The sequence below is a fragment of the Ictalurus furcatus genome, chromosome 19 (assembly GCF_023375685.1).
Source record: "Ictalurus furcatus strain D&B chromosome 19, Billie_1.0, whole genome shotgun sequence".
NCBI classification, from domain to species: Eukaryota; Metazoa; Chordata; class Actinopteri; order Siluriformes; family Ictaluridae; genus Ictalurus; species Ictalurus furcatus.
The window spans coordinates 14,266,033-14,285,637 of record NC_071273.1 but is presented as its reverse complement, the minus strand read 5'-3'; the positions used below and the strand labels follow the sequence as shown (position 1 = coordinate 14,285,637).

General features: G+C 39.6%; 1 protein-coding gene across 1 annotated transcript in view; it reads left to right on the top strand.

Annotated features, from left to right (window-relative positions):
* Positions 1-317: 317 nt before the first annotated feature.
* ano2b (anoctamin 2b) overlaps positions 318-19,605 on the top strand; it is a 35,670-nt gene continuing 16,382 nt past the window's right edge. Inside the window, exons 1-15 of the mRNA XM_053649791.1 lie at positions 318-824; positions 6,605-6,703; positions 7,041-7,195; positions 7,366-7,420; positions 7,678-7,729; positions 8,327-8,382; positions 8,544-8,591; positions 8,675-8,739; positions 8,879-9,013; positions 9,542-9,702; positions 10,485-10,567; positions 10,885-10,968; positions 11,616-11,702; positions 14,623-14,634; positions 19,386-19,448. Of these exons, the coding sequence (XP_053505766.1) occupies positions 519-824; positions 6,605-6,703; positions 7,041-7,195; positions 7,366-7,420; positions 7,678-7,729; positions 8,327-8,382; positions 8,544-8,591; positions 8,675-8,739; positions 8,879-9,013; positions 9,542-9,702; positions 10,485-10,567; positions 10,885-10,968; positions 11,616-11,702; positions 14,623-14,634; positions 19,386-19,448 (1,461 nt within the window). The 5' untranslated portion in view covers positions 318-518. The remainder of the gene's footprint in view (positions 825-6,604; positions 6,704-7,040; positions 7,196-7,365; positions 7,421-7,677; positions 7,730-8,326; positions 8,383-8,543; positions 8,592-8,674; positions 8,740-8,878; positions 9,014-9,541; positions 9,703-10,484; positions 10,568-10,884; positions 10,969-11,615; positions 11,703-14,622; positions 14,635-19,385; positions 19,449-19,605) is intronic.

Here is a 19,605-nt window from a genome sequence, read left to right as displayed (position 1 = left end):
CGAGTGGCGTGTCTCTTCGAGGTGATTAGGGTGTGGACACGTTCTGAATAAAGTAGGCGTTTAGTCGCGCGGAAGAAGGAGCGATTCAGTTCGCTGTGTGTTTCTTTCTCTCTGGTCTCCGTTAAGAGCTCAAAGAGCATGCTACACACTGACAAGCTCCCCGTAAGTACTGTTTCTTTCCTAACTAACTCAACATGTTGGCTCAGTTTGACTGTATTAAGGATAGTATTGAATTATCTGTGATAAGGTTGGTGACTTTTAACGCATCCAACCTTGAATGAAAGGTGTTCCCAACCAGTGCTGCTCTCCTCCTCTATCAGGCTATATTTGAGTCTATTGAGAGCAGCTAAATTAGAAATAGCAATAGACTGACCTACATCCATGCCTATCATCACCGCACGAGCCCCCCACCCTCATAGCTTCCCTCTGATGTGAATTTGATATGCACTCAAAACAGTGAGGACCAGCATTTACACTTTTGCCACCCGCTTCAGGTGGTCAACAACTTCTTGGACGGCATGGGGCACGAGCCGGGCAAAGGGCTGTACTTTGCTGATGGGAAGAGGAAGGTGGACTATGTGCTGGTGTACCGGATAACATCAGTGGGTCAGGACTCTCCAGGACAGCACCGGCTCTCGGTCATCTCGAACGGGAGCTTTCCCCAGCCAGGGAGCAAAGAGGCTGAAGCGGTGAAGGAGGACGACGCTGAGGTCGTGGTGGACATGGGACAGACTGATCCGGCCGAGTGTGACAAACTCAGGATCCGAGATGAGTTCGAGACCCACCTGAGAGATGCAGGACTGCACATCGAGCGTGATAACGAGGTGGGTGAAGGTTAATTCGCTGCATCACACTTGAACTCTCCTGAGTAATAGGACAGTTTCTGTTGACTCTTTCTGTTATGGTGACAAACTGAGTTTGGCCAAATGTTACTTTGCTCTAGTTGATTTCACAACCTGAGAATAGAACAAAACGCACCCCTGAAAGCAATAGCTGGCGTGGGTTTTTGAGTAAAGGGTTGACATTGAATATTAAAATGGTTTAGATGGAATGATTTTATTCAGCATCGGTAGCTTTGAATCCTTTCAGATGGAATGGTTTTCATGATGCCGTAGGGAGGCATGTTTTTTTTTTTTTTTTTTCTTCTGTCTCTAGGCTCCAGCCAGAGAATTACACTAAAGAAGAACCTTGATACTTTAGTGTGAATATATTGCATATTTGTCAAGGCTGTTTTGTTCATCAGCATGGTTTGGTCTGTACTGTTGAGAGATTTCATTTCATGTCAGCTCTTCTAGAACCACTGCTTCACAAAATACACCAGAGTGGAATTTCTGTGTGTGTGTGGGTGTTTGGTTTGGGCTACTCCTTTTGGCTGTCTCTTCTGATTGCACTGGGACTTCTGCCAGGTTTTCCAAAAAAACCTGTTTATTTGGCAGCATAACGGTTTCAGAGGCCAAAAGAGCAGCTTTGTTTCACATTGTAAACCCCTGTTATTATAGATGATTTATTATTAATCATCCTTGTTGAATTATTATTGTCAGTCATTTGCATGCTTATTCTGGGCGTTTATTTAATACAGTATAGCTTGAACATATTACAAAAAGCATATTTAAAACTCATCCTACACCTGATCAAAAGCAGTTTTATTTGCTAAACAGGAGCCTGGTGTGAGAGATGTACATATACGATTGTTATAGGGATGGATGAATGTTTACAGTTCTAGTAATTAGTTTATATTGTATTGAATTCCTGGATAAATGATGGCTGTTTTAAAACATGAAATAAGCTGAAATGATGGTGGGTTTGAAGAAATCTGAAGACTGTCTAAGATAACCGCAGTAATTATGTAATATTTTAATATGCCCCTTATATTGGATGGCAACTGACATGCTACCTTTTTATATTTTTTGTATATTTCTGAATTTACACTTACAATTTAGATATTAGATTGGGGGAGCACTTAAAGAATATTATGAGCCTGCATTACTGCATTAACCGTGTAAATCTTTGCATCGAAATAAGACCTTGGTGACAGGAATTGAGCATTAATTGTTCAAACATTAACTATAGTTAAATAGACTTAAAAGGTATAAAGGAGTTAATAACTTACCATAAGGTGCAAACAACAAATGCTTTAGCTAAGCTCATAAATAATTGTGGCCGGCAAAAATATTAATTATGATTAAAATATGTTTAATTGTGCTGCCCAGTATTCCAAGACAAACACCAGATTAGATGAATTTTTTTAACATCCCACATCACACTTCAGTATGTAAGTGTAAGACTATTTCATAACTCTGAAATGGAAGACATTGAGAACAAAAGCATGACCATCAATATAACGATGTTTAACAGCTGGACACTTATTTCATGCTTAATCCTTTTGGATCACTGTTGGATATAGGTCACCTTGTCAGTATCCTTAAACAAAAAAGATTTTAAAAGCGTAGCACGTCAATAAAGAGTGCACTGCACATCTCTCACTACTAACTGGTAATTAAAGTCTCAGAAGCATTAAGCAGAGACTTTTTAACATTTCACTTTGCTTAATACAGGATGGATGATTGATAAGCAATAATCATTATTAAAACAGAAATGCAGTGTTTTTTCTGAAGGGTAAATCCACTGCTTTGCTGCCCATTGGTGTGTTCCAATGAGAACTGTCCAAGCTGTATGGTCCAGTTATGGAGTATAAAGCTGTCTACATTTAATTTTTACCTAATGCCATGTAAAATTGTTTGTTATAGCAATGGCAATGAGGATGCAGAATTGTAAGGTCTATACTCTTTAGAACAACCGTTATAGTGGCACTGTTACAGCAGTGTTGAAGAAATCTCTTGTGTTGTGAAGTGCCTTAATGTTATTCCAGATTGGAACAGGATTTGAAGCATCAGTTGAAACTTACTACTCATGCTGACTGTTCTCATGAGTTTACCATTGCTATTACTTTTTTGGATTATGGAAACAAATAGTCAAATCCTCAGTTTTAAGGATCTTGTATATCGTGTTACAATAAATCAGCTGTCCTCAGTTTCACACAGTTTGAGGAGGTGTAGCTACTGCAGGCACATTTATATACATATTACATCACAAACCCTATGAAGACTAGGCACTGGTTTGGGGATAGACCATTGAGTACGGGTATGTCCCTTAATGTTTGCAGAGTAGAGATTTCCGGATGCTCAACATATATGCTGTTTTGATTGATGTTGGTTGAATTAGGTGAATATCATATTTTAAAAATCAAATGATTGCAACTACATTTAATTTTAGAGGCAAGTATATTTTTATTCTCATCGTGGAAGACACTTGGCCACCTCTTTACTGTGGCAGAATGTGCAGCCGCCTTTTCCTAGTGGCTGTTCATGATTGACAAGACTAAATAAGCATCTTAATCTGAGTACACGTGTGAAATGTAAAACACAGTCAGGTGGGAAATAGTGAAAACTGCAAGCTTAATCTGGATTAAAAAGGAAGTACTAATGTTGTATCTGGTTTGTTAGCTATATCTTGCTTAGCTGGCTTCAGCTCCATGCTCATAAATATTAATAGAGTCATTGTTTACTATTGATGGCTATATTTACTAATGAGGGTCACTGAAACTGTTGCAGTACTAGTGGAACTGTATACTGTATGAAACTGTGTTTTTAAAAAAATTATTATTCATGCACCCTGACAGACTTTTGAAAGAGAGATTTTCATTTCACCTAAAGTGCGAACTTGGAGGAGGACTGCAGGGTTTAGGGCACCATTTGGGAGATGGTCAGACCAAGCACTCATTTTGAGCTAACCTATAACGTCCGTAACCATAGTGACAACCACAGAGAAATACTAAAATAGAATAGTAATGAAAATAGAATAAATTTGTCCCATCTGATTTCCAGATTTCCAGTAATAACTGGACCCAGTTATTCTGTTCATTCTGGTACCTGGATTTCTCACTCGTTCACAAAAGGAAACTGCTTGTTGGTTAATAAGTATCAGTGTGTTGGCTAATAAGTAAGAGTGATGTGGATACAACACCATGCACATTTTTTATATATATAAAAACCGTTAACAATGCTACAATAATGCTAAATTATATTTGTGAATATGTTGTGTATTAAGTATTATATAAATATTACCTTCTTTGTTTTCCCCCATGTTTGTAACCTAAGACCTTTTGGTGTAGCTATATTTAAAGGATGGTGATACATTTGATATATTATGTAAATACTACTAAATACTTGAGGTTGCAGCCTGTAAATTATTCACCTCATGTAATGACTGCAATCTGAACACCAAACTTCTCCTTTCACCTGAGTGTCAAGAGCTATGACCTCATCAATTTTATCATTGTTGATTTAAAAAAATGTTCTTTTTCTTAATATGTCTATTTTATGACCATCATTATCATTAGAATACGATTTCATCATCAGTCAGAGACACATGTTGGGGTTTTTTTTTCCTTCTTTTTCCTTGTTCATATTCTTTCACTGACTGCCCTTTATTTCTGCTTAATTATTGCAAATGTCAAAGACAGGATTCACCCTATCATGTGGAGACACTTCCACTTTTGAGTCTTTGGAAGCCCCTTAAATGTCAGCCACAGCCGGTTTCTGTAACGAAGGCTCCCCCTCAGCCCAGGCTAAAATCGACCTAATTGCCTTACCCTGCTGAGATGAAGTACTAATTGGAATATGTTATCCTAATTAACCTTCTCAGATCCACATGTTATTTTTATCTCACTTTTGTGTGGTGTGTGTGTGTTGAGGGGACATGAAAAAAATGGGAGTGCTAGGGTCACCTGTTCTTCTTCCTCTCTGAACAACCGCTTATTCGTTGCTCATGCCATGCCATGCCATAGCTGAGTATCAAGTTACCATCATCTCTGTGTGGAGAGGAGGGCACTTTGGGGTCCTGTTACCAGAGTATCACGCGTTACAAAGTCACTGTAGTCTAATGACTTTTTCTGATAATACAGTAATGTAACGCATTACATTTTAAATTGATATAATTTATTACAGTTACTCATGTCAACAAAATTACGTTATTTCCATTTCAAATTTATTGTTAGGAAAACAATATTATGTGAAATGCATTTTTAAAATAAATCATGTGGGCCTGGGCATTGGGGGCTATAGTCCCGAATAATTCTCCACTTGGAGCAGTTTGTCACTACGTAACTGAACGTCAGTAAAAGAAGATGGTGGTGTTGTAATATTATAATATTCAGTGAACGGAGGCGAGACCAATCAGACAGGGTTTACAGGAAAATATGTGGAAACACTCGTATCTTATTGGCTGACAGTCTCTCAATTCTGCCAAACACTAGCTCACACAGTCACTGTGAGGAAAAATGGATATACACTGATAAAAAAAAAATAATAATAATTTTAAACTAGTAAAGGGGTTGAAACTGAAACAGTAACATCCACTCATTCTAAGCAGGAAAACGAGGTGTGTAAATGTCTATATGAGTTCCAGTTTACGTGAACATGATATTAGTAGAACATAAGGAAAGATAATGTACTTCACATGGCACTGTAGCAGCTAAACCCATACAATGATCGCTTAATTGTGCCTCCCCTTGGTTAGTGACATCAAATTAGCCTAGTTAGAAAAGTTTTGTATTTTATCTGTCTGGTAGTCCTACAAACAGTGACAACACCCAGGGCAAGTTTTATTATAAATCCAACTTTTCTGATCATGTCATACATTGACGTGTTACAATTACACAAAGAACTATGAGTTTCAAATACACTTTGTAGTGTATTTTTGTAGGTTTGATACGTTTTGAATGTAACTTGAAAGTAAAATAATTAGTAATCTGATTCCTTTTTACATGCAGTAATCAACAATTTTAAAGTGTCATGGATTACTTTTCTTGAATAACTTTGGTTGAATAACCAAAACTGCATGTTACACCACCAACACACACACACACACACACACACACACACACACACACACACACACACACACACTGTTTTACCTAACAGAAGTTTACATAACTATTCACTGGGTCTCAGTAGGGTTATGTTGGATAAAGTGACCTGTTACTTCCATTCGTAACTGTGATCTACATGCAAAATATTTTTTAACACATAATTAATCCCCCAGGGAGAACCTGGAGCGCACCCAACGAAAGCACTGCCCAGCATCGCAGAGACGAGCTCACCAGCTGGGACCCAGGTTATGCCAGCTAGCATAAGGTTTACCAGAGGACACAATTGCTCAAGATCTCAGAGAGAAGGGTGTTTGACAATGGAGCATGACCAGTGGTACAAAAGGATGCATTAGCAGAGTTGCTGAAGAGAATAGGTTGTCGTTGTCCTGTGTCGCTTCTATGTCAAGAAAGAGATGGGGTTTCGAAATTAAATGGAAGGTAGAAATAAAGAAATAAAATAATGTTCAAAGCAATTAATAGGTCAGTGGTGAATTTCATTTCAGCATATGATGGTTTAAAACCCACTCCAGTCATTATTACAACAAATTCTCATGTTTTGAACAGTCTTAAGGTTTAGACTGTTTCTAGTAGATATTTGACTTGGGACTGTTGGAAAATACAACTTTCCTGAAGCTCTCTTTTTTGACTGAAGCGCTCTCTATGTTTCTCCCTCAGCACAAGGTCTATGGGCAGGGATTTGTCCGGCTACATGCCCCTTGGCAGGTGCTAAGCAGAGAGGCAGAGTTTCTCAAGATCAAGGTGCCCACCAAAAAGGTGTGTCATTTCTGTTCATTTTTTTCTGGAGCTGCCTACCTTCACAGAGCTTTCCTTCATACTGTACTAGAGTGTGGATTTTCAGACCACACGGGAGTCTGTACTGGAGTCTTGTAAACTACCAAGAAACTTTAGATAAGTACCTATGTGTGGATGTGGTTTTGAGAAGGGACAAGTTTTTGACAAGGACGTGTTTCAGTAGGTAAAATGTTATACCCACATAATTATTTTTGGACACCCTCCTCTGTATTTACGTTGTTTTTATTCTCAGGCCTTGGGTTTGATTGTAGCTTCCTTTTTCCTTGTACCATGATGTTTTATTGCACATCTCTCCCAGAGCTATGAGCTGAAAGAAGAGAAGGGTCTGTCAGCAACTATGAACACAGTGTGGAGGAAGCTGAACCAGCCATTTCAACCCCACATCCCTCAGCTGCAGCAGCAGAGCCGCACAAAGTTCCTCTCTCACAGCTTCTCCCGGGACAAGCTCCATCTGTGAGAAACCTCTGGGGATAATTGGGGGGGATGGGTTGGTGGGTAGACTGGTATTTACTGAGATTTCTCTGTGTGCCAAAGGCACCTGAGCAACTCAAAAACATAAACCCTGACTCATTCCATTGGCTACACCGGTCTTGCTCAGCCTTATTATACTTGTCTTGTTTCAGGTACAACATCAGTTGCAAGGACACCTTCTTCGACAATGCCACAAGGAGTCGAATTGTGAGTTCTGGTTTCCTGTAGCTGGAAAGGTTGTCTTGTCTTATTTTAATGGCATGGCTGTAGTTAGTTCTCCTGATTGTTATGTGGAGCTCTTGGAATAATGTGGTTATTTACCAGAAGTCTGAGGTGACTGCGTTCCCTGTGGACATATTACTAGGAGACAATTCCCCTGTGGCCTTTTCAGGAACACTTTGGCTTGTTTGTCTCTCCCTTTCTCTTGCTTGCTCTCTCACACTCACTCTTTCCCTTCCTCCCAGGTGTATGAAATCCTTAGACGCACAGCCTGCACACGGACCTGCCAAACCATGGGTTAGTAATACGGTAAACGATAACCAATTGTGGCATAGTGTTTGAGGAATCCTGAGAAAATCCAGGCCTGACATCAGAGGTTCAGTGAGCTCAGTGCTGGTGGAGCAGGTGCTGGAGAGGAATCCATATGCTCTCCTGGATCGCTCTGCTCGGCAGACGGACATCGCCACAAGCTACAGGGGAATTGAGGCTAGCTAACAGAAGGGGCTGGATTTAGGGTCTCATATCTAGCCTACTCTCTTACTCTCTCACTTCTCCTCTGTCTCATCTGCTGTCTAAACTGGGACATGCAATCTTAGGATTGGGCTCAGAAGTGAAGCAGGGTCCATGGGGGGGAGTGGTGGTCCCTCTAGCTTGTTGCTAGGAAGCCATCTTCTTAATTGAGGGCTAATAGTGAGAGTGTGCATGTTGTTCCTTTGAGGACTGATTAATTACTTTGATTAAAGCTTGTGTTCTATATGTCAGCCTCCTTCCATTTTGAAAAGCTAGTGTGCTGCATTCACATAAAGCATGTCAGGCAGTCCTGTCATGACAGTCAGATGGTTATCCCTGAGGTAGTGTGTAGTAATATATGGTGATTTTTCTCCTTGCCTACAGGCATCACTACATTAATAGCTAAAGGGGTGTATGACTCTGCCTTCCCTCTGCATGATGTAAGTTGATTCTACACATTTCTAAAAGTCTTCGTGCTTATGCGACCCAATTACTGATTAGTAAATGAAGTGTGTTCTGCCTTTAGTAATACGTAAAGGTATTCCGCCTTTAGTACATTCAGTGTTGTTAATGTGATGCTTTTCTAATTGTATGCCTGCAGGGAGACTTTAAGGACTCTAGGCAAGCAGAACAGAAGAATGAGAGACAGGTGAGTAGCAATTTAATTGTATAAACTAATCGATCACAATGTCATGTGTAGTCATGAATCCTGAACTCTTCTAATTGTTTCAGCTGTTACATGATGAATGGGCAAGATATGGAGCATTTTATAAATATCAGCCTGTTGATCTTATCAGGTACATTCATTTTTTTAAAAAAAATTTATAATTTTACATATTGTTCCTCACCAGATATTATGACTGCTTTTTGGTGTTTATTTACATGACTATGGTTTCTGGAAGCTTTTGCTTTTCTTACTTTTACTTTTGCCCTCAGAAAATACTTTGGGGAGAAGATAGGCCTGTACTTTGCCTGGCTTGGGGTTTACACTCAGCTTTTGGCCTTGGCATCTTTGGTAGGCATCATCGTGTTCCTGTACGGCTGTTTCACCATCGACACCAATGTTCCTAGGTACGAGACAGTGTTTGGCCACAAGGCATCAGGCTCGAAGTGTGTGGGTGTGAGGATGAAAGGGCCTGGCAGGCCAGCCTGAGGAGGACAGAAGTGTATTGAGAGTGCAATTGTAGGACAATTCTGTACAATACAAATGTTGTTTGGGCTACTCGTAGTGTACCACACAGGTGTCGGTGTATATATACAGGGGCATAAAGCAAATCTATTGGTCTTCTAATGAAGCAGAAGAGCTTTAGTATATCAGATATGATTTTTAGTGATTACACATTTCTGAGGAATATTGTGAACAGAAAACGTCAACACAATTCTGAATACAACGTGAGTCTATTAAGCAGTTTTATTTATTATGAAGATGAGAATCTGTTGACCCATTGATATTAATGAGACATGTGACAAGTTGTGATTAGTTGTTTTGAATTGACTGCATATGATTCACTCAGTCATGTCACGGTTGAGGTTGACTGAATGTAGGACTCCACTATGTGCTGTCAGATTGATCTACCTTTTGTCTACTTTTTGTTTCAGTCTGGAGATGTGTGATGAGACACAGAACTTTACTATGTGCCCGCTTTGCGATCGTGTCTGCGATTATTGGCACCTGAGCACAGCCTGCGGCACTGCCCGTGCCAGCCACCTCTTTGACAACCCAGCCACTGTCTTCTTTGCTATCTTCATGTCCCTCTGGGGTAGGCATCATCATCTTCTCCCCCACCTTATCTTTTATGTTCTTCTTCCATCCTTCCTTCTCAAATCTTCTAAATAAGACCAAACATAACACGGGTCCATTTTTGTACACTGCCACAGCATTCCCTTGCTTTGATGAGTGTAAGACTCAGGTGACAGGTTATGGTAGTAAGCAGATCTGTTGGTGTGTCTCTATGGAGATGGAGATAAAAAAACTTGTGTGTACAGTATGTGTGGGAGATTAACAGTCTGGGTATAGTGTTACCTGTGTCTATCAGTGGCTGCGTGGGCTCAAGGCTCCATCATCGGCCTTTCTCGTGCAGCTTTTGTAAAAGCCCTTTGTCTTTTACTGCTGCATGTGGCATACACGTTATTTTATATGCAGGCACTTACCCTGGAGTTGGGTCGGGGAGGTAGCGAGACATGTGTGCGTGTGTCTGGGTATACAATCATGCACCTGTATCTCTGTGTACCAGTGAATATCAGCAGCTGATATCACTGACGTTCACTCGTGCTTTGCAGACTGATGGTAAACATTTTCTTTAGTTTTGAACCAAGGTGAATGGGATGATACCTCATCCCGGATATTACTACAAATCTAGTTTATAGAAGTGTGTTTGAGCTAAGAGAGACATGACGATTATAATAGAATATGTAAACGACTGACGTTATTAACAAGTGATGCTCTCATTTTTTTCAGTTACATAATGTTTGGTTAGTCATCTCATCTCATCTTTCCTCCTTTTCTCCCTTCTCGTATCTTTCTCTTGGTCCCGTCATAAAGCGGTAATGTTTCTGGAGCACTGGAAACGCAGGCAAAACAGTTTGAACTACAGCTGGAATATGACAGGAATGGAGGAAGAAGAGGTGTGTGTCTTACACTCACAGTAAACATTTAACAAAATAATAGTCATAGTGCTTACTGTTTTCATTCATCATTTGGTTTTCAATTTGATTTGAATTTGATAATTTCATTTGAATACTCCCCTTTCCATCTTCCCTATATCAGGAACGAGCAAAGGTTTGAGTTTTTTATTTTCTTTTGTAAATCCTCCTCCCCCAAGTTCTCCAAGCTTGGTGTGTGCCCTAGGTTTGCTGTGGATTTTGACCTGTTTGAATGGTTTGAAAGTCTTCCAAATGAAGCCAGTGAAACACATACACACTCACACATAATTTATCTGCAGGAGCATCCCAGGCCTAAATATGAAACATTACTCCTTCAGAAGACACAGAAGAAGAGGAGAAACAAAAAGAAGAGCAAACGTGAGGTGAGCAGTTTTCTTATACGATGCTGAAATCTTTACTGAAATAATCACTGTTTTATTTGCTTTTCTCTACAAACTGTAAGTTTCCTTTTAGTTGTTTTCCCCCTTCAGGACCTAAAACCATAAAATCACCTTAACACATCCTTACCGAAGAGCGCTGCCAAATATTGCTAGTTGTTGCTTTGAATCGTAACTGACCGTAAACAGATGTTTTGCTTTTGCTCTGTGCAGACCTGTCACCGAGGCGTACGGCACTTGCAGTGTATGTTTTCTTTTCCTCTGAAGCAATCAGAATGAGGAGTTAGGGGTAGAGGGCTGGTGCCAAACACTGCAAGCTGTCAGCAAAACCCCCATGATTCTCTGCTCTGGCTGCAGTCATTTGGCACCATAACATGAAAGGTTGGTGGGCTGCTCCAGGTTCTGCCATGGCAGAAGGAGTGGGATGAGGGAAAGCGGGAGAGAGAGGTAGAGAGGCAGTGAAATGTAAGTAGGTAGGTAGGTAGAGAAAGGTGAGCAAGCAGTGAAGAGGAGGTGAGAGCTCAGCTTCTCCATCCATGAGCAGTGCTGGTGTCTGGCTGTGGCTCCTAACCGCTAGTGTTTTTAGTATTGTTACCTGTTAGTGTGTGATCCGTGGGCTCTGTCTCTTCCAGCCTCAGAAAAATGTGGAGGAGAGCAGCGATCCAGGCAAGGACAAATGGAGACAGCGGTTGCTGTCTGCCATGGCTGCAGGGAACCCGGTAAATGCTGATCTTTCTCTTTGTTTCTCGCCCACTGTAGTTCCTCTAGAGCAATGATCACCATTCCTACTGCTGCCCAACAGAATTTAACTCAACCTTAATCCAAAAGATTTGACCCAGCCTATCAGGTAGCCTGATTATCAGGAACTTGTGTGTTTTGATTAGGGTTGAAACAAAATTCTGTCGGAAGGTCACTGCTCTAATCACTGCTCTAGAGCTTCTGCACCTGCTTTCCTGTCACTCTCTCTAACTCTTTTCCTTACTTTGGGGCTGCAAGGTTTTCCCCTTTCCTCTTGTATACTTCTGGCCTCTGGTCCTTACTTTCTTGGTCGCTGGTCTCTGAATATGCTTTTCTGATGCTGCTTTGCTGTCAGTAGCTGATTTTGATTAGTCCTGGATCTGCTCTCTTTAGAATATATGCTAAAGGGGTCTTGATCTTTAATTTTTCCTTTGCCGTGGTTGCAAGTGTTTTCAGTTCAGTTGAAGTCTAGGTGGTGCTTGGGAAGCGCATTAGTGTTTTAGTACTTAGCTGGGATCAGAGTAGTGTCATTTTTGTGTGCTGTTTTGTTGGAAAGTATTTTAGTACTTGTGGTACTTAGGTGGGAACAGAGTATTGCTTCTGTGTGATATTTTGTTACACTTTATTTATGTACAGTATATAGAAAATAAAGCTAGATTTGACTGCAGTGTTAAGATAGTTGGATCTGGCAATACCATCTCACTGTGGTATAACGTGCATATAGGTAATGTAAAAATATTCATCCATGATGTATATAACACACCATAATTTTTACTGCTTGATACACTGATGTAATACATAATACCATTTACTTATTCTGGTCTCAAAACCTTAATGACCCAAATGTTCTGTAATTGTTCTACTGTACGTCACAATACATGTCAAGAATTGCCCTGATCAACACAACTCTTCATTCCAATATGACTTTATAAAGTCAAGAAGCGCATTAGTTCCTTTTCTCTGTAAACTTGAAATTTACACTTAAGAAGACATATTCAGTCATGCTTATTCATGTGTTGCTAAGCATGTAAGAGGATTAGAAAGGCCGGAGGGGCCATGCTCTCTGTGCATAGTATAATAATAATAATCTCCTTATCCTTTTTATTTTCATTTTTACATTAAATTTTTCATAAGTGAAAATATATTTACGATATTGTGGTGAAGGTATTTAATTTTCTCAATGAATTAAATATATTCAGTTGTAATATTGGTGGATTTAGTTAAAGATGGATGACTGGCTTGTGTTGGATAACAATTGATGTTTGGTAATGTTAATCATTTATTGTTTATTTGGTGTTTATTGACACCGATGTATTAGAACACAATTTCCCCATACATTTGTTCAACTTTGCATTTTGTTGCATGCAGTGATGACTTATTTATTGGTGTAGTGAGTGACGGATGTTTCCTGTAATGGCTGAGCAATTGTGATAAATGACTATGCTTTAAACTTTGAGCAATATGATTGCAAATCTCATTAAATTTAATTTTCTATAGCCCTGTTGTATGAAAAAACAGAGAGATTGTAATATCTTGAAATACTTGGACAAGTTCCCTTAATGGCATTGATTTAGAATTATTCAGGAATGCCTCAAATCTTCTGGTCATTCAAATGGATATTTTTGGAGTTTGGAAATTGATTTCTATTGCACACTTAAAATATGAAGCTTTTTAAAGAACCAAAAAAACGTATCAATTGGTGATATATTAAACATGCTTAACTGTGTAATATGCATTTTAAGACCTTCTCTGTGTGTCCTAACTCTTGAGGTGGCTTTAACATCACTGTGTTATGTTTCATAGGCGTTTGGCATGTATATGGCATAATAATCTGTCTACCTCATGTACTAAGTCCCTCAGAGAAAGCATGCTCATACTGAATTAGCTCCATTCTTCAATGCCAAAATTACTGTGTATATATGGACAGCGGGTTGATTCTAGGTCAGCTTTCATTTTTAAAGAGGTGTTATACCCATGAGTCATGGTGTAAAAAGTGGGTTCTCTCTATTACCATTGTGGACACAGTGTTTGACCCAACTACAATCAGTTTACTAGTGTATGGTACAGAGTTTGCTCATCAGCTTCCACTAACTGCATGGAAGCATAGTAGTATAAAGCGAAGCAGTATATTGTGCTTACATTGCATTTGCCTGCTTGAAGTTTCTTTTTCATTTTTTATTTTTTTAGCTAGTACTTGACCCTGAGACTTGTATTGTGATCAGATGGCATGTTGACAGTGGCATGCCATCTGACAGGCTGTCAATCATACAGTACAGTGCCCTCCACTATTGGCACCCTTGGTAAATATGAGCAAAGAAGACTGTAAAAAAAAAATTGTCTTTGAGTGTTGAACCTTTTGATCAACAAATTCACAAAAATACTCTGCTCTCATGGATATCAAACAATTGCAAACAAAACACAGGTTCCCCCCCCCCCCAAAAAATCTTTGTTAAATATGTGTGCAACAATTATTGGCTCTCTTTTAGTGAATACTTTGTGTTGCCTCACTTTGCCAAGATAATAGCTGAGTTTTCTCCTATAATGCCTGATGAGGTTGGAGAATACATGACAATGGATGTGGATACCGTTCCTCCATACAGAATCTCTCCAGATCCTTCACATTTCGAGATCCATGCCGGTGGACTCTCCTCTTCAGTTTACCCCACAGGTTTTCTATGGGTTTCAAGTCAAGGGACTGGGATGGCCATGGCAGGACCTTGATTTTGTGACAAAATGTCCAGGTCCTCTGGCAGAGAAACATCCCAAAAACATTAAGGAGCCACCACCATATTTAACAATGACCATGAGGTACTTTTCCATATGGCTACCTCTCTGTGTGCACCAAAACCACCTCTGGTGTTTATTGCCCAAAAGCTCTATTTTGGTTTCATCTGACCATAGAACCCAATCCCAGTTTAAGTTCCAGTAGTGTCTGGCAAACTGAAGATGCTCGAGTTTGTTTTTGGATGAGAGTAGAGGCTTTTTTCATGAAACCCTTCCAAATAACTTGTGGTGATGTTGGTGACTTCGGATTGTAGTTTTGGAGATTTTCTGACCCCAAGAAGCAACTAAATTCTGCAATTCTCCAGCTGTGATCCTTGGAGATTTTTTGGCCACTTGAACAATCATCTTCACAGTGCATTGAGACAATATAGACATGCGTCCAATTCCAGGTTGATTCATAACATTTCCAGTTGACTGGAACTTCTTAATTATTGCCCTGATGGTGGAAATGGACATTTTCAGTGCTTGTGCTATTTTCTTATAGCCACTTCATTTTGTGAAGCTCAACAACCTTTTGCTGCACATCACAGCTATATTGCATGGATTGTTATGAATGACTAAGGGAATTTGGCCTATGTGTTACCTCATATTTATACCCCTGTGAAACAGGAAGTCATGCTTGAACAAGTTCCTGTTCCTAATAATCCAGGTGTACTAAAAATTGTAAAATATCAATGGGAATATACTTCAAATATATTTTTCTCATGAATTCGTTGGGGTGCCAATAAGCCTTGTGCACCTATATTTAACAAAGTTTTGTTTGTTTTTTGTTTTTTTGGATAAACTTGTGTTGTGTTTGCAGTTGTTTGATATCCATGAGAGCAGAGTATTTTTGTTAATTTTTTGAACAAAAGGTTAAACAATAAAGACAATTTTCACAGCCTTCTTTGCTCATATTTACCAAGGGTGCCACTGTATATGCTGTGCGATAACATTTTCAGAAATACTGTCATATGTAAAGTGTATTGAACCTGTCCTGTTATATTTCAAATGTGTGAAATTTCTCAGTTCTCTGTGGCTCTCCATGACAACTGTGTTTCTTGTCAGGCCTGGTCATTTTTTTGACCATTAAGCCTTTCCCCCCCCCCCCCCCCCCCCCAAAGAAGCATTTGGTTGGTATTCTGTCATTTAGTCATTTACTATAGTTTCACATTTATGTACTCACATTTATTTATCTGCAACTCATGGTTTAAATCCATAAGTATGTCTGGTAGCATACAGTGGATATACAATGCCCTCCATTAGTATTGGCACCCTTGGTAAAGAAAAAAATCAAAAGGTTAAAAAATAAAGACAATTTTTCACAACCTTCTTTGCTCATCTTTACCATGGGTGCCAATATTAGTGGAGGACACTGTGTGCGCGCGCATGTGTGGGAATGGTTGAGAAAATTTGAGGGCAACTGGAAAAAAAAAATTGTAAGGTATTTGGCTCTCATAAAGTATTAAGGTTTGATGAATACATTTCTTAAATTTGAACAGCAGATTGTGGTTTAATGAAATATAAAGGGAAATGTGTGGTTCTTGGATTTGTTTTTATAAAGTATGCTTTTCTTAAAGTCTTCCTTTCTGCTTAAAGTCTACTTTAGTCTTGCAGCTTTCAGGAGTGTTATGTATATATTCTGGCCAGCAGAGAGAGCTACACCTCAGCCTATTGGTCGTATGGAGGACTACGTGTATTTGTTTGTCTCTTTGAAGGAGAAGGGAGGAAGAGAGAGGGAGTGCCCTCTCAGCAGGAGGGTCACAGCTCAACACGAGGCAGAACGCCAAACGCAGATTAAACCATAGTTCCTGCCTCATCGTCATGGCAACTCTGTGACATTCAAGCCCCTTTACTTGAACATACATGGGGCTGTTCTAATTTGGTGTTGTTAAAAGCCTTATCACACAGTTATGCCAACTCGGGGATGACTTTAATGAGACGCAACTAGTAGTGACTTCTATAAGTAAAATACAGGAAATTCAGTAAGAGGGCAATGAAGCAAATGTGTAATTGTGTGCTTTCATTTTTTTATACTTTAACCGTATGATTTTTATCTTGTTTCTTTGCATTTATATGTATACTAAAATGTGTACTGTCGTCATCCTGTTTGTTGTTCAGACTACTGTTTGCCCACTGTCTGAAATGGTTTTTTTTTGTTGTTGTTGTTTTTTTTTTTTGTCACTTGGCTGTTGAACCACAAATTGGCTATAAAACTCTGATGGCTTATTCTGAAAAACTATAGACAGTTTGGCTTTCTACAGGTCTAGTTAGGTTTTGTACAAAAGCTCACAGAGTTTGAATGAGTTTGCCTTAATCATATTACGGTCTGATCATAGTGGATGTATCTGAGGCTTTTCTTGCTGGCCATTATATAATGACATTTCACCATTAATCGTTAAAGTTCACCTGCGACCTTGTGCAAACATTTATTGGAGAGAGTGTGGTTTTTTTTTTTTTTTTTTTTTTTTTTTTTTTTTTTTTTTTTTTTGTGGCCTTGCACATGGAATGGCTGTATCTGTGAGCCATGACGTGGGTCATTCGGCCTGAGCTGTTTGAAGGAATTAGTGTGTGGGTGTGTGGAAGAGGGATTTATTCTCTCTGTTCTCAACACCCAAAGGTCTTTACTTCACCCCTAGCACTGGAACTACTGCATGGGATTGTCGGAGGTTTGACCAGTGCATAGCTCTTACCACTATAATCTCTGCCACAATGTTCCTGACCTCTGCTAAACTAAACTACACTTATGTGTTTTGCATGACTGAGCTGATGTGAGTATAGTACATATTGTTGGTCCATTTGGTCCCGTTTCTCTCCCTCTCTCTGTCACTCTGTGTTTCTGTGTGTGTATGTTGAATGGGGACCGTCATAATGCAGTCACTGACACCGTTTACACGCAACTTTGCTACACTATCCACGTATATGATGAATATCAATATTCTGTCAATGCATCTGCACAGTTATCAGTGTCAAGGCCTCAGGGTCAGACAAAATCCTGCTGAGAAGGGAACAGGGTCTTGTCCGAGTGATAATGTGCCAGACTTTGTATACATCTTGAATGCCATGTTATAGACCTGAGCGTAGGCACAGATTTGACTTGACTATTTTATGTGACGCAGATAAGAATTAAAAAGCACAATTGAAGAATAGGCAAGCATGCATGCTCCACTTTAGATGAAACACATCAACAGATGTTGCAGATGGACTGTGCCAAGGGCTGGCTTGTAAACAGACAACCCGGCCTTATTAGTACCGACAGTGATTTTTCAGCATACACAAAAATGGGGAAACACATTGACATACATATTTTTAAGCATCTTTCCTGTTGAAACAGATTAGTGCTATGGATAATTGGATATAGAAAGGATTAACATGTTTTAGTAGAACATGTTCTCACTTAAATCTAGGTTGCTGATATTTTATGAGAGACGACACTGATTTAAGTCTTTCATCAGCAAGTGATGAATGCTTGTCAAACAAAATATGTTATTGAAGCATTTGTGACGTATAATTTATTTTGGTTTTTGGTGTGTGTTCTACATTGTTAGTAAAAGCTAAAGTGTGAATAACAAGCAGAGATTTTTCTGTGTTTCCCTTTGTCTTTCCTACAATTGTTTTCTTATGGTATTTTCTTTAGCTTATACTCATGCATTCATAATCATTGTACTGTATATTTATAATGTATCTGGAGACCATCTCCATCTGGCCTTTGTCTGAAGGCGAAAAGTTTTTCTTCAACTCAGTTTTGGTCAGTGAAACTCTGAATATTGTTTCTTGCGCATGCAATGTGGCTGCTATTACAGGTCATCTCAAATCCTGGAATGCTTCCTAACCTAGTTAATGCTCTCGCTGCCTAAGGATGGAGGCCAAGCTTATCTGCCTCAGCTTCCTCTCCAAAGAGTGTGAACCGTGTTTTGCCACTGAGAGCATGGGTGTGCAGAGAATAAAGATGTTCAGCAGGGGTCACGTGTGACTCATGACTCTCTCTGTGGTTTGTCATAAATGGCTGTGTTATATGACCTACATTCATTATCTTCCAAAACCCAAAAGCTGTGGCATTCTGAGAGCTTCCCTCAAGTGCAGCTATCAATCTCTAGCTGCTTTGGCTTTCCCAGGGCTCAGACAGTGTGGTTTAGTCATGGTGAGTGCTTTTGTGTGCTAGGTGGTGCTGTTGCTCTCTAAATGAGCCTAATTAGAGCTGGGAGAGGCTACCAGACCAAACTACCAGAAATCCTCTACCTGCTCAATGAATGTTAACCATTAAATATTAGATGCAAAACAATTTTGGTATTTTATTTATTTTTATAGCAGTGAAATGGGGAGAGTCAGTGGTGCATGCTTTCAACCAAGTTTTCCATTGCACTATATTGACCTTTTTGTGACCTTTCGTTATGGCTCCAGCCAGGACACCCACGTACAGTATATGCATTGAGTGAATGCTGGAGACTCTCTGCATTAGCTTACCGTGCTGCATGAGATGATGGGTGCAGCATGATTGTTGGATGTTTTTCTTAGTGTGATTGCTTTGGTTTAGCGGTCAACGTTGTACGGTTAGTAAAGGGTAGTCCGATAGCAGCGGACGCATTTCAAACATTTTCTCTGTGAGTTAAAAGACATGATCTTTTGGAGATGCTTGGGATATGATTTCTGCAGTGAAAGGTTGAGGTTGTGAGGCCATGGAGTTATGGTCTTACTGTAATATATTGTAGTGCGTTATTGATTATTGAGATACTGTAAATGTTGCGTGAATGTGGATAAACCATGAAGAGAATGAACAGTACACCCATAACACAGACATATATAAACATTTACTCAATTTTTCAGTTCTCTCTCCCTTTCTCTCTCTCTCTCTGTCTGTCTGTCTGTCTGTCTGTCTGTCTGTCTCATAGCCTGGAGATGAGAGACTTACATGGAAGGATAGGTTCCCCGGCTATTTCATTAACATCTCCTCCATTCTACTAATGGTGAGTAGTGTTGCTTGAGAAACACCTTTTGTTAAATGCAGTTAATAAACTGTATAATTGCTTCATAATTAATAAAGAGTTAACCTGTTTCTAATCTTTGTCTTTTTGGTGTTTTTGGCTTTTTGTCTTTTGCGGCATGCCCTTCACCCTCCTCTTG